At 39.4% G+C, this 14,186-nt stretch overlaps 2 protein-coding genes across 2 annotated transcripts; both read right to left on the bottom strand.

Moving 5' to 3' along the window:
* Positions 1 to 3,625: 3,625 nt before the first annotated feature.
* LOC110040423 (uncharacterized) lies at positions 3,626 to 6,859 on the bottom strand. Its single transcript, XM_020745661.2, has 2 exons — positions 6,660 to 6,859; positions 3,626 to 4,663 (listed from the first exon to the last, which is right to left on the bottom strand). Exon 2 carries the CDS (start codon positions 4,640 to 4,642, stop codon positions 3,830 to 3,832), a length of 813 nt encoding a protein of 270 aa, XP_020601320.2. The 5' UTR covers positions 4,643 to 4,663; positions 6,660 to 6,859; the 3' UTR covers positions 3,626 to 3,829.
* A 3,292-nt stretch (positions 6,860 to 10,151) lies between these two features.
* Positions 10,152 to 11,200, bottom strand: LOC149103500 (uncharacterized). Its single transcript, XM_089272640.1, has one exon. The coding sequence runs from the start codon at positions 11,192 to 11,194 to the stop codon at positions 10,382 to 10,384; it is 813 nt and encodes a 270-aa protein (XP_089128766.1). The 5' UTR covers positions 11,195 to 11,200; the 3' UTR covers positions 10,152 to 10,381.
* Between the last annotated feature and the right edge of the window lie 2,986 nt (positions 11,201 to 14,186).

Below are 14,186 nucleotides of genomic sequence, written 5' to 3' on the forward strand. Positions count from 1 at the left end.
AACAAGTGCACATGTATATACCTCTAGATAAATTTAGTGTGTCTGGTTAACCTGAACAGAATAAGCACTACAATTGTTACTGCAATTATGAGTTTATTGAATTGTTTAAACTTATTTTTGTTTGCAGCTGTTTCCTGTCGACTGTCGAAAATAGCCATTTGTTAAGTCGTGTCTCTAGTTTGCTGAGGGACCGTTCATTTTTTATAAGGTAGGGGGGGCTGGTGGAATTTGGGGGGGGGGGCCATGCGAAAAAAAATGGCTTTCGAGGGGGGGCCATCCCAAAAAAATAAGGGAAAAAGGGGGGGTCACGTGAAATATTTTAGTAAAACTTTAAAATGGCATGATGTTTGAATATCAAAAAAAATTGCTATAGAATAAACATAGAAGGCAGGATACAAATTTATTACAAACTTTCCATTTGCTTTAAAAAAACTTGGCGACAAAAAGCATTTGTAGCTACTCAAAAGAAGTATTTAACACTGTTATTTTCGAATGCATCTTCATCTTCGCTGTCGTCGCGTTCTTCGTCGCCGCTTGTGCTGCTATGGGAGTCTCTTTCACCAATGCTGCAAGAAGCAGCAATGCTTTCCGTCAGAGTGTACTCTTCAGGGTACATGAAGGTGTAAACATAATCTCTGACTTCCTGCTCAAGGTTGGTGGTGATTCTGCTTCTTGCAGCATTGGTGAAATAATTCCCTTCCAAGAGCTGTGCGATGTATGGCCCATCTCTTCTAAATAACGACGTGGCAACATCCTCAATTTCAATACACTCTCCCGGGACGGCCGTTCTAGGAGGGTACACAAGGCATTGTGGAAGATCATTTCCTAGCGGGTTTCCAACACAGATTCCATAAACTCGTTGGACGTTGTTTTCAGTCTGCTTCCTCTTTCTTTCATTTGACTTTCTGCGGTTTTCTTTTTTCCTTCTCCTTTTGTTGATGTGCTGTTTGAGTATGCCCTTGAATATGCTGTTATAATTGCTCTTCTTACTTTCTAGTGCTTCCATGTCCTGCGTGACCTTCGTCAACTTAACTTCTATAAATTTGATCTGTTTTACATTAAAACTGTGGGCAAATTCTTCGCCCTGCTTTAAAGCAAGCCCATTGGACTGAAAGAGTGTGGAATCGTGGCATTCAACTTTTCCACCATTGCTCTGTGTTCTTTGATGGAGAAGTTCAGTTTTCTTCCATCACTGGGCTTCAACTGGTACCCTGGCATGGAAAACTCACTCGCTCTTTCTGAACAGCCATCCGCACTTAGAAAGATTGCTTCTTTTGCTTGTAAGATGTCAAACTGCCTGGATCGTTCAGCTGTAAACCTTTTCTTAAACGACTCGTCGCTTTCGCCATTATTGCGCATTCTGGAATGAGCCTCTTTCATGATTATTATGGACGTGCCCCGTTCTACATCGTGCAAGACATAGCAGCACTCAACTAACGTCAAGGAGCTTAAAGCAAAAATACGCACTCAACGTATAGCATCAACCCCATTTTAAAGACGGGGTTTGCAAAAGAGGAGGAAATAAAAAGGAGGAATAAACCTATACATCGAGCAAGAGAAACACAAGCTCGATCAGATAGCTGCAAGAAACATAGGAATGTCTCTAGACAAACGTATAGCTTTCTCAAAGTAAAGCTACGGCGTCTCCGAAGGAAATCGTAGAAGAACAAATATGATATCCGTGATAAGGATCTACCTACTGTGCTTGCAAACAGTTCTAATCACAGCCGGGCCCGGCGTCACAATATAGAATGCAAGTAAGCAACATGTTCACGGTAAATTTCATATTATGTCCCTCAAAAGCAAATTCATGGAGATTTAAAAGCATATCTTGCAATAGAAATGAGCCTAAACAATGCATAAACACATGGCAAATTACAGAGGTGTCAAACTCAACGAGTCGACATGCAGATAACAGCGGAAACCATGCAGACCTATGACCTATAAAAATTTGCCATAGCACGATCTAACGGCTCAACTGCACTAAAATTCCTCCTCATTACACAACATGAAGTGCCCTTCATGAACACGAGTGAAGCGACAAGAAAGGTCGAGTGACCGAACAGAGAACGGTAAATGTACAAATGTCACGAACCGTAAAGGTCGTGTAGGCTAGTCAACCCCATTTTACCTTGAAAATTAAGAAATTTTAAACCATAGATAAATTTAAACCACAACAAGTATGCTAAAATTTATTAAAAGTAATCCACTATTTGCAAGATTTGAGAACACTCATGGCTTTTTGTTTTACCTGCACAGGGCAACATTTATACATGTCTATCACTAAAGTAGAGGTAAAAACCTTCCAAATAAAGACATCTGTAAATTAAATGTAACAATGTGTTTCACACAACACATCAACAGATTTCCAGTTTTTTCACAACACTTCGTACTTGGTTCAGTATCACAATGCAAGAGCAAGGAAAGACTCTGTTCCAGGCCACTGTTACTTCCGTAAGATTGAGAAGTTTATGAATGAGCACTATGAGGAGGGGGAGAACTACAGGGAGTTTCTAAAGTTGTCCTGTCAAGAAAAGGTAGGAGAAATTTGTTCTTTTTGTTGTGAATGGACTGGATCACCCATAGAAAGATATCCTAAACCAGTTCCTGACCATTCCTGCCTACCGGAATACCACTACCTCTCCTACCAGACGACCCCAAAAGAAGGGCGTGATCCAGATGACTGGCAGCCAAGGGTCCTAGCGAAGAAAGAGCATGGAGGTGGCAGGCTGGTTTTATTTGACCCAGAGAGCGTTGCTCTATTTGCAGATAAGTTTATTGTCAAATCAAAGTTTGTGGTGGATTATCTTCAGCATCTTGAAGTGCTGGAATTTAAAAGGAAAAGGAGAGCAGAAGAAAAGGCAAAGTTAAGTAGGGACGCAAAAAATAAATCATATGAGGATTATCCTTGGACTGAGTTGTGCGAAGATCTAACCAAGCTTTAAAAGCAACGTGTTCCAGAACAAAACAAGTACTTGAACCACCACGGGCTGAAGCAGCATTTGAAAAGCAGCAAGAGTGAGAAAGTAAAGGCAATTGTAAGACATTCATGCTTGCGGCAGAAGAGTCCTCTCAGAGCTGGCCAACCAACACTGAGAAATGCCAGGACATTGACACAAAATGACAACAGGGCAAGTGCTGACAGCAGTGAAACGGATAAAAGTGACAATGATGAGTATGACAGTGATGCCATTGACTCTGGGGAGAAGATGACTCAAGTGATGTCATTCTTGCATTCATCAATTCAGATGAGGAAGATACCAATGAGAGGCCAAATGCCACACGCTCAGGGCGAGCCATAACTAGGAGATCCGAAATTGACTTCTCTTTCGTTTGATTTGTTTTTTAAACAACAGCTCTCTGTAGTATAGGGATTGTAAATATTGTCTTCATAGTGAGCACAATAACGTGAAGTAGGGGGATAATAGAGACATATTAAAAAAGTTGAAATCTAAATATTGTTTGTCTAATTTTTTTTTTTGGGGGGGGGGTCATCCCAAAAAATGTCCGCTATAAGGGGGGGCCATGTAAAAAAATTGGTAAGCTGAGGGGGGGTCATGCGATTTTTAAATGGAGCTTCCCAAATCCCACCAGCCCCCCCTCCCTCATAAAAAATGAACGGTCCCTGAACTCTTCACATTTTATTTCCGACCAATCAAAGCCATTGTTTTACAACTAATCATACTTGTCTTCCACGTTTTTCCCGCGCTTGGCATTTTGGGAAGTACACTGAGGCAAAATCTGATTGGTTCAGCTGGGATAGTTTCGAAATCCGTTCGTAAATTAGAACAAAGCACAATTTAAAGCATAAGCTTTCTCATGTAGATATTCAGAGAATACTTTTATGGTCGACAATCATTTTACTCCAAAAGAGACTCATGGTCTTGAATCTGAAGCTGGTGACGCCAAAATCTATTAAGAAAGCATTTACGACTTCAAAATATGACGAGTTTGTTGGTGTCAGCGCGTCATGAACATCGTGGACTCTTATAGACACCGCTATGAGAGAGATGATAAAATTTGTAACATTAACCAGAAAAATCACCAAAAGCGCCAGTTTGGATAAAACAAAGACATATTTGGGATACTGGCGCTTCAACAAATTCAGCTGAGTACAGTTTAACACACACGCAAGTACAACGGTTAAAATGTAGCACAATGCAAAACCAATGATTATTGACAGTGGAAGAAACGATTTAGGCGCCATTACTAACACCATTCCGTATCGGGCAAGGGCGATGGCTAGGAGAAGAACCACGGTCCAAAATGAGGGACGAAGTTTCAGCTGATGAAATATTGCCCTGTAGCCAAGGAATGCTGGAACCTTCTGCAGTGCCACAATTATGATAACAACCAGTATGGATTGAGAAACCAACCAAGTAAGTTCAAATTCTTCTGAGTATGGGAAAACTGCATTTCTTTCGCAGAGAAATGTAGAAGTTTTTCCCTCGAAACATTTAAGGCAACGAACGAAGTACAAGCAAGTTCCTGCCAATTGCCAACACAGCAACAAACTGAAGAACACTGCCATAATTTTGACCCAGGGAGGTTTTCTCTTGTGCCTCTTTGCAAACCCAAACCTCAGATAACGATTTGATGACTCATTAGAGGTTGGGTGAACAAGCTCCTCGCATGTCGTCATGGTGATAAGTGCGCTTCCTTCCTGAAAATAGTTTTGGAAACATTTACCGTAAGCGGATTTCTCATCGTGGATAAACTGCAAGCTGGAAGTTAACCCTTGGGCACTCAAGGGGGAATATGCTACATGCCAAATCCCCTCTCCCGAGATTTTTTAAGATGATTAATTTTGAAACTGGAATTTTAGCGGAGTTCCGGCGGCCCCAAGGGCCGCCAAGCGGAGCCCCATACATATAGGAAAGAAAAGGAAACCCAAGAGTTCACTTTCTGATGGTTATCATGGGTAGCGGTATTGCTCGTGGGCGCGTACGCACGACGGCGAAGGCGACGACGGAGTCGCGTAACATGGCGGCCATACTCCAAATAATAGGTTGACAGAGACATGCAGTCTTTGTTTACCGTGTACTTCTTCGATATTGGACATCCATGTTATGATCAATTGACATCTGTCAAAACAAGGTATCCGCTGACCAGTATTACGTGACCATAACGCGGGCTCAAGTTTAAAGCTCGTCGAGGTCACGGTTTTTGAAGTTCATCGTGACAGGATTGTTCGGAAGCCGGTTAACGCTAACCCAGGATTAAAAGTTAATCGAATTATAACTTTTTCTTCTATACAAATGTTTTTTGCTGCTTTCTTTTGTGTATATGGTGATTATTACGACTCAAAACAGAAGGCCAAACAATATACAGAAAACCTCAGCGCAAAGTTACAAAACTCAAATCAAAATTCTATCTTTTCCTAGGTTAGCTTAATCGGGCTCTGATAAACCCGGCCCAGGAGCTACGCTTTTAGGCTGGCCTAAATCTATATATTATTTATGATCCTAAAACAGTCGCTGTTCATCGGTCCTGTTTGGATATTTTTTTATGCGATTTGATTTGATTAGTCAACTGTTTCTTTAAGTCATTTGTATTGCTCAAGTAGTTGCGATATCAGTTCTTAATTTTGGATCGCAATTTGCGTGCTATATATACAAACCAAGATATTTAGGATCGTAATAACTGCTTCCGATATTACAAGACAGTTTCCTTTCATGTCGCTTTCGAAACTCTTCTCGCGAAACTTTCGAAACTACATATATTGCTTTGTGGTTTTCGAAAAATAAAACTGATATTGTACAAAATAATTTCACATCGTAATTCTAATCGTGCCTGATATAATGTTGCCTTTTTTTGCCTATATCAACTTCTTCGGGTACCTTTTATCGTTCTACTGTCAATTTGAATTAATTTTTCACCAATCTACGTTTTTTCGGACTCCATCTTAGAAGACGATGAAATCATAGATGGCGGATTGAATGACGTCACGACCCACACAAAAAAAACATTATCTTATCTTGTGTAGAGCTAGCTGAAGGCTACAATACTTATAATATTATTTCACCGTAAAGCAATTTACCAAAAAATCGATGAAGTTTGAAAAGACAATCTTGTTTCCCCTGCTGGTTAATCGATGTGTTTCGCGGGTCTTAAATCAGTGATAGCAGTAACACAAAATATACCGAGAAGATCCAAAAGCTACAACTTCCCGAAAATAGTTTCCGTCTGTCGAAAATTCGGGTCCCCTGGAAGTAATTAACGACCTAAGCCGAAGCGTAACCACCAAATTGCTGTTCAAAGACAAAACAGCGGTATAAAAGCGACGATAGCCAAAAGATAAGTCAGAAGAATCTTCAAAGGTTCGGTCGTCTGATAGCAAATGGGAGATCACGAGAGAAAATTATTGTTTATTGTACCGCAAATAGGATTACTGAAAATGCTAAAGAAATGTGAACTACATGAATAAAGTCGTCTGCTCAAATCCTACTTGCACAGTGACTTCGAGTTGTACATGAACAATTGAACTTATAGTTTTGAAGAGATTCACGACACCTTGCTCTCAAAATTAACAAAATAAGAGCCATTTTTAGTCAATCAGTCTCAAAGATTTAGTATTGAGCTCATCCTCAGCCCACACAAATTAAAGTTCTTATAAATTGCCGGAAAATACGGTAAATTGTTAATGCTATTTCACTGACCTTGAAATTGATGCTTACTGCAACGGTTTCTTCGTACAGCGAATGGATCTTGAAAAACTCGAAGGTCGCGCGGCTGATATCAGTTCATGTTGGCTTATCAACAGTGACTGACCGCGTCGGTGCGGTAGTCTGCTTCCAACTGATGAAGCCAATTGCTGTCGGTTGCTAATTGAGAGATTGATGTCACTGAGGTAATCGTTTATTAATTCGGAGTCGATTATCCCATCAATGATTCCTTACCACGTGACCGAGTCATCCATTTTACTTCATTGCTCAGATATGCTTGTTCGCATGAACTTAGCACTTAAGTGTAAATTTTAAAGTACGGTTAAGCTTCAAAGAAATATCTACATATCCAAGATATTAAAAAGTTGGACTGAATACCGAAAACAAATGGTAAATATGCGTACGTTCGTCATATATGTGTACATCAGTTGATCAGTATCTGCACATCTATGTGCGGTACGTAACCAAGAAAACACAGGAAGAATAGATAATTTTGTCACCAATGTCATTGATCTTTACTACTTGTCATGAGCCCAAAATTGCGCCAATACCGGAATTCACTGTTGTCATGAAAATATTTTTATTAATATTTTGAAAAAGAAACACCTTATTCGATAGTTTAACATAAAATTAGCGCGGATAATTGCGCAGTATTTTTCCGAGCCCGAGGCGAGGAAAAATACGAGCACTCAAGGGCGGATCCAGCTAGGCTCTAACGCCGGTGATCCTGCACTTTGGCTTGCCGAGACTTGCTTCTCGCAGCTGTGTACGTAAATGGTGTCTTTTTACCATTTTCCTCAGATTAGTCAGAAATAGAATTGATTAGGATTGTATGGATGGTTTGCAGTGTCACGCCATCAAAAATAAAAATCAGAACCATTCAATAAATTAAGTCAAGAAGCTGGGATATGAAAGATGATAGAGCTTTGCATGGAGGCGCCATGTTTGTGCCCCTCGGAGGGACACAAACATGGCGGCCGTAAAGTAACAGTAACATTTGTCATCGAGTTTTGCCATTGAAACGAAAAGGTATTACTCTAGAGTTCCGACATATTAAAATTAACACTTCTTATAGAGCAACAACTGTTTAGTTAGCAAAACCTTGAGCAATAATTCATCTTTTTGAATACTCGAGAGCGGCCATTTTAATCTCACACATCGCATAAACTTGGAATTCAAACCTTGCTCTATTACATAATGAGAACCCTGTCGAGCTTAAACGCTGCGAAACTTCAAGTTAATAGAGGGTCTTACATCTGATGAAACTAAAACTTCAGAAGGATTGGTAATTTCTTATTTTGGAAAATGATGACGTCACATGAAAAGCGGCAATAGCATTTAACGTTACTACGTCTAAGGAAATGCGGAGCACCCCAAGAGGTCAACAAATCTATTAGTAAAAAAATATATGAAATATGCGGATATCTGTTTTGTAGCCTCGTGGTATCAAACCTGCTGCTTCTGCGTTACTAAAATGGATAAACTCCCTGCCATGGTCGGGTAATTTTTTTTAGCACTTTTCAGGATAAAAAGAATAAAGATAAGAAGCCGTCTTGATACATGCGAAGCACATGACCCACATCTAATTGCCCTGTAGGAACAGGCTTGTTCAAGAAAAGGGTCAAACAGCTACAGCCTGTAAAGACTTCGGAGTTCATCTTCGGCAAATGAAGAACGAGCTGAAAAGAGGAAGATAGACATGTATTACCTGTGCATGTTTTGACGATCATTTCCTGGGTCATCAAGGAGTTTTGGTCGAGAACGATAGGGAAGTTTTTGGGAATTTCCTAGTGGTAGGCTTTCCGTGATTTTCTTCCGCCTTTCAAAGACTGGGTCGACATTCTTTCCGTTTTAAGGTGAATAACTTTACGTTCTTATCAAAGGAAATGTGCAAGTTCTTGTTCTTTGTTCAATCTCGTTTCGGTAACACCAATTCGAAAGTAATATTGGACTACTTCTCAAACAGTTTCCCTGCGCAGCAACGGATTTCTTGCTCAAACGGTAACGAGTTTCGAAAGTAAGGCATCGTTATCAATCTATCAAAAGATAGCCCCGAAATTGGAGTTGTTTCGGTAAGTATTTGCTGCCCAAATGGTGCCTGGGCACCGATATAAAATAGGGTTGGGTTCTGACAATGGTACCCCAGGTACCCAAGTACCATTTAGTACCCGAGAACAAAGTGAAGACCTTGTACCCGGGCACGGCCACTATGCCCGGATTCTGGTGAATGCGCTTGGAAAAATGCGGTGTGTTCACATTAGGGCTAGCGAAAATCGTATTCGAGCACCGTGCTCAGGCAACAAGTGTGAACATCGCCTACACAGTACTATGGAATCTAATTTAGCTATCTAAATCAGGGCCAACATAGTCTAATTTTTACTGGCTGAGATGGATCTACGTGTTGAAGTCAGCCCCAGTTAGGGCTGAAATAACTCTTTGATATGACTCTTTTGGTTAATAAATTTACTTCCCTGTTTGGACCTAAATTGTACTCAAATGGCTTCACAAGAGTCTGAATCAGATACTTGGATCTACAAGGCTAAATTGAGACTTTGGCTCTTAAACCGATCTTCTGAGCTTATGGTTTAGCATTTTTAGAACTGATAGTCAATTAGATTATGAATTCAATCCGGCAGTCCCGGTAGTTAATTCCGCTAGCGTACGTTTGTGAGTTTTTTTAGTATAATACTAGAAAATGGTTATGGTTCCTTTTGTTCGAGTCGAAACAATGACAAATACAGGATGAAAAGAGTTTTAATTGTAAATTTCTCATAAAATTTTAGTTACTTACAATCGTTGGTAGTTTATTTTAAGTATGAATCGTGAGTTTATTGTAAGCTAGTAATATATTGTAGTAGTTATTGTATATACAACATGTTGCAAGTTAGGCATGGAATTGTTGTTATATATTATTGGTGAAATGTTGTAAAAAAAACCTACCAAAAAATAAAATGAACTTGTATTTACAAAGTAAATCCATTTTCTAAGGAAAATAAAGCAGTACTATTATAGGAAAATTAATTGGCAATGGGGCCTGTAAGATACAAATTAAGGTTGATATAGATTAGTCCTCCTCGATTTGTGCGTACACTGATTCGTTAAATTTATCAACTCAAGAAGATTTATTTAAACATATTTCCACTAATTACTGTAAGTGCACAGTTATATCTGTTGATAAAGTTGGTGTATTGCGCTAAACCAGAGCTAGAACAGAATAAACACTCTTTTTAGCCAGAATGTCCAATTTTCCGTGTAATGCTGAACATTCCTAGTTTTTTTGTTTGCAACAGTTGGACAAGTAATCTTACTTTAGGTGCAATTCCTCTTCAGTGTTTTCATAACCACGAAGATAACTTAGCAACAAACCAACTCACTATAATCAATACATCGTATCAGATGCACTCATTATTTCACAATAACTTTTTTTACAAAGAAAGCCGTCGTCTTGTACCACAATCTCAAAGTTATAAACTACTATTATGACGGTTTTTTTTTTTTTACAAAATCTAGAAACATTCGTTTCCGACTAATCAGAGCCACAGTTTTACAACCAATCAGAGTTGGCTTCCACGTTTTTTCCGCGCTTGCCATTTTGAGAAGTACACTGTGGCGAAATCTGATTGGTTCATCTGGGCTAATTTCAAAGTGTTCAAAAATTAGAACAAAGCACAATTTAAGGGCCTTACAGTATAGAATATGCTTTCTGATGTAGACATTCAGAGAATACTCTTATGGTCGACAATCATTTTACACCAAAAGAAACTCATGATCTTGAACCTGAAGCTGCTGACGCCAAAATCGCTTAAGAGAGTATGCACAACTTTAAATTCCGACGAGTTTGCTGGTATCAGCGCGTCATGAACATCGTGGACACTCAAAGAAAATGCTATGAGAGAGATGACAAAATTTGCAACATGAACTAAAAATAATACCAAAAGGGTCAGCTTAGATAAAACAAAAACATATTTGGGATACTGGCGTTTCAACAAATTTAGTTGAGTACAGTTTAACACACATGCAAGTACAACTGTTAAAATGTAACACAATGCAAAACCAATGATTATCGACAGTGGAAGTAACGATTTGGGCGCCATTACTAACACCATTCCGTATCGGGCAAGGGCGATGGCTAGAAGAAGAACCACGGTCCAAAATGAGGGACGAAGTTTCAGCTGATGAAATATTGCCCTGTAGCCAAGGAATGCTGGAACCTTCTGCAGTGCCACAATTATGATAACAACCAGTATGGATTGAGAAACCAACCAAGTAAGTTCAAATTCTTCTGAATGTGGGAAAGCTACATTTCTTTCGCAGAGAAATGTAGAAGTTTTTTCCCCGAAACATTCAAGGCAACGAACGAAGTACAGACAGGTTCCTGCCAATTGCCAACACAGCAACAAACTGAAGAACACTGCCATAATTCTTACCCAAGGAACTTTTCTCTTTTGCCTCTTTGCAACTCCAAACCTCAGATAACCATTTGATGACTCATTAAGGGTTGGGTCAACAAGTTCCTTACCTGTCGTCATGGTAATAAGTCCTGACTATCTTCCTGAAAATAGTTGAAGTTTAACCATAAGCAGATTTCCCAACAGGGAAAATTTTAACCCGGAACTTAACCCTCGGGCCGGGCCCACAACGGCGAAGGGTAGCAGATGCCAACTCCCTCCCCGAGCTTTTCCAGAATTGTTAAATTGAAATTTTACTGGTGATCCTAAATCAGTCGTTGTTCATTGGTACTTTTTGGATATTTATGCGATTTGATTTGATTAGTCAAATGTTTCTCCAAGTCATTTTACATTGCTCAAGTACGTAGTCGCGGTATTCTTGATTTTGATCCGTAATTTTCGTGCTCAATGAACAAACCAAGATATTTCAGAACATAATAATTGCTTCATATGCTTACTTTAACGCCGCTTTCGACCTCTGTTCCGGCAAAACGTTCGAAACTACCATGCGGACGTCAAGGTATCAAACTGATATTGTACAAAGTAATTTCACATCATAATTCTAATTGTGCCCAATAATAGATTGCCTTTCTTTAATTTTGCCTTTCGTTATTGCTTACAATATTTCTTCACCGTGAAGCAAACTTTAAAAAGTTTATGCAATTTTAAAAGAAAATCTTGTTTCCATTGCGGGCTGTGTTTCCCAGGTTTTTAGATCAGAGATATCATTAACACAAAATCAAGATAAAAGAGCTACGACCTTCCGCACGGTTTCCGCCTGTCGAAAAACTCCGGGGGCCCTGGAAGTAGGGAATATCTTTCTGTAATATTTCCGCATATTGGTAAAGACAAAAAGCGGAATAAAATACGACGATAGCCAAAACATATGTCAGAAATGACCCAGACATCCAATAGCAAATGAGAGATCACGAGAGAAAATAACTGTTAATTGTACCGTAAATAGGATGACTGAGAAATGTCTTGCTCAAATTCTTCTTACTTACACAGCGACTTTGAGTCGTACGTGAACTGTTAACCTTAGTTTTGGAGAGATTTAAGACAATATTGATACTATACCGCCTCGTTTTCAAAATTGACGAAATAATTTGACAGTCTTGATATATCAATATTCTAACATGGCTCCGAGGCTTTCAGGACAAACTTCTATATTTGGGAATTGAGAAACAAAAGAAACTAAAAAAATCTACAATATACATATATCGAACGTGGCCTATTCAAGACAATTCTTACAAATTTAGATCTCTCATCCTCAGCCCACAAAAATTAAAATTCTTAAAAATTGAAAAAACGGTAGATAATAAATGCTCTTTCACCGACCTTTTTTAGCTTTTGAAATTGATGCCCACCGCAAAGGTTTCTTCGTACAGCGAATCTTGAAAAATCGAAAGTCCGGCAACTGATATCAGTTCATGTTATTCCGCAGCCTCAGTGTTAACGGCTTACAACAGTGACTGACCGCGTCAGCCCGGTTTTTATTCATCTATATATTCTGCTCCACACTCGTCCTCAGAGGCCGCGCTCCTTTTGGTCAGCACCAAGAATCGCGACCTCTGGCCCGACCCGATTTTCTGAGTATGCGCAGATTTTTTGTTTCGTATTCTAAGCCAATCAGATTTGTCAGATTTGACGGAAATGAAGTGAATCGCGGAGTTCCGCTGTTGAACCAGCCCAGAGGTCGCGATTCTTGGTGCTGACCAAAAGGAGCGCGGCCTCTTGGGACGAGAATGTTCTGCTTCCAGTTGATGAAGCCTGTTACTGCCAGTTAAGCCAGCTAAGCGACTGATGCAGTCGATTGCTAATAAACCAATTTCGATATATTAAAATTCAGCCTAACACAATAGAACTCAGCACGGGGCTCTGGGGAATAAACCCCACAAACTCTGTAGTTATTCCCCAGAGCCTCGTGCTGAGGTCTATTGTTTAAAACTGAATTTTAATATATCGAAACTGGTCTATTGTGGAGTCAATTATCCCTATAAATCATTCCTTACCACATGATCGGCATGGCTTAATAAGATGAATATCATCTTCCTTACTCGAGAAAACAATAATAAATATGGTTTCTCGCATGAACTTAGAACAACTTTTGGGGGAATTGCAAAGTATGGTTAAGGTTCCTCCATAGACCCTTTTCATAAATGGCTGCCAATTTAAAATTCTTTTATATGCATTTAAATTAGCCTCACTAAACTCGTTTGGGAGTAAAAATTCTTTTGAATTAGCAACTCAAAAACGAGGTTAGTCAGGCTAATTTTAATACTTACAAAAGAATTTATAATTGGCAGCCATTTATGAAAAGGGTCTATATCCTACAGAGTAGAAAACTGAACTCAATACCCGGAAAATAAAAGGAAACCTAATAAATAAATTGATCAGTATCTACACAGTAACCAAGAAAACACAGGAAGTATAGCAGCGTTTTAAAAACGTTATCAAGTTCCAAGAGTACCGAGCCTTAAAAAGATATGTGTATTTTCTGTGCATGTTTTTGTGACAATTTTCCTGGTCATCAAAGGGGTAAGTAACAGCTGTGAGCGGTAGGGAAGTTCTTTCTTGGTGCTATAGGCTATCCTTTATTTTCTTCCGTCTTTCAAAACTGAGCCAACGTTTTTTCAATTTAAGGCGAATAACCCTGCATTCCTATCAAAGGATAGGTCCATGTTCTTCTTGTCCGTTCAATTCCGTTTCGACCACAGGCATTGAAAAGTAGTATTAGACTCGTCCTGAGACAGTTTGATTGAGCCGTCAACTGTTCTTGACAAATATTAAACCACTTTCTTGCTCCGGATGAATACCGGAAGGTTCCGAAAGTAATTAAGATATCGTTATCAAGATATCACTAGGCGTTGCACGTTTAACAGGAATAAAACTGTTTTTACAATGGTATCTTTTAGGGGTCAAATAAAGCTTGAGTCATGCCCAGTTTGCTCTCCTTTAAGCGCTAGCCTTACTTTAACTAGCGACGGAACCTCACGCGTAAGCTCTTATTTCACTCTGGAAACCGCCTCGCGGTTTTTATGCCGCATGAAAACGAAACACCGCATAAGCACAA

This window comes from Orbicella faveolata, unplaced genomic scaffold (assembly GCF_042242905.1).
Source record: "Orbicella faveolata isolate gen_17 unplaced genomic scaffold, um_ofav_v1 contig_35, whole genome shotgun sequence".
Lineage (NCBI taxonomy): Eukaryota > Metazoa > Cnidaria > Anthozoa > Scleractinia > Merulinidae > Orbicella > Orbicella faveolata.

What these genes read in the sequence shown, in the direction of transcription:
- LOC110040423 (XM_020745661.2), bottom strand. Translation starts at nt 4,642, where the DNA reads ATGACGACATGCGAGGAGCTTGTTCACCCAACCTCTAATGAGTCATCA.
- LOC149103500 (XM_089272640.1), bottom strand. Translation starts at nt 11,194, where the DNA reads ATGACGACAGGTAAGGAACTTGTTGACCCAACCCTTAATGAGTCATCA.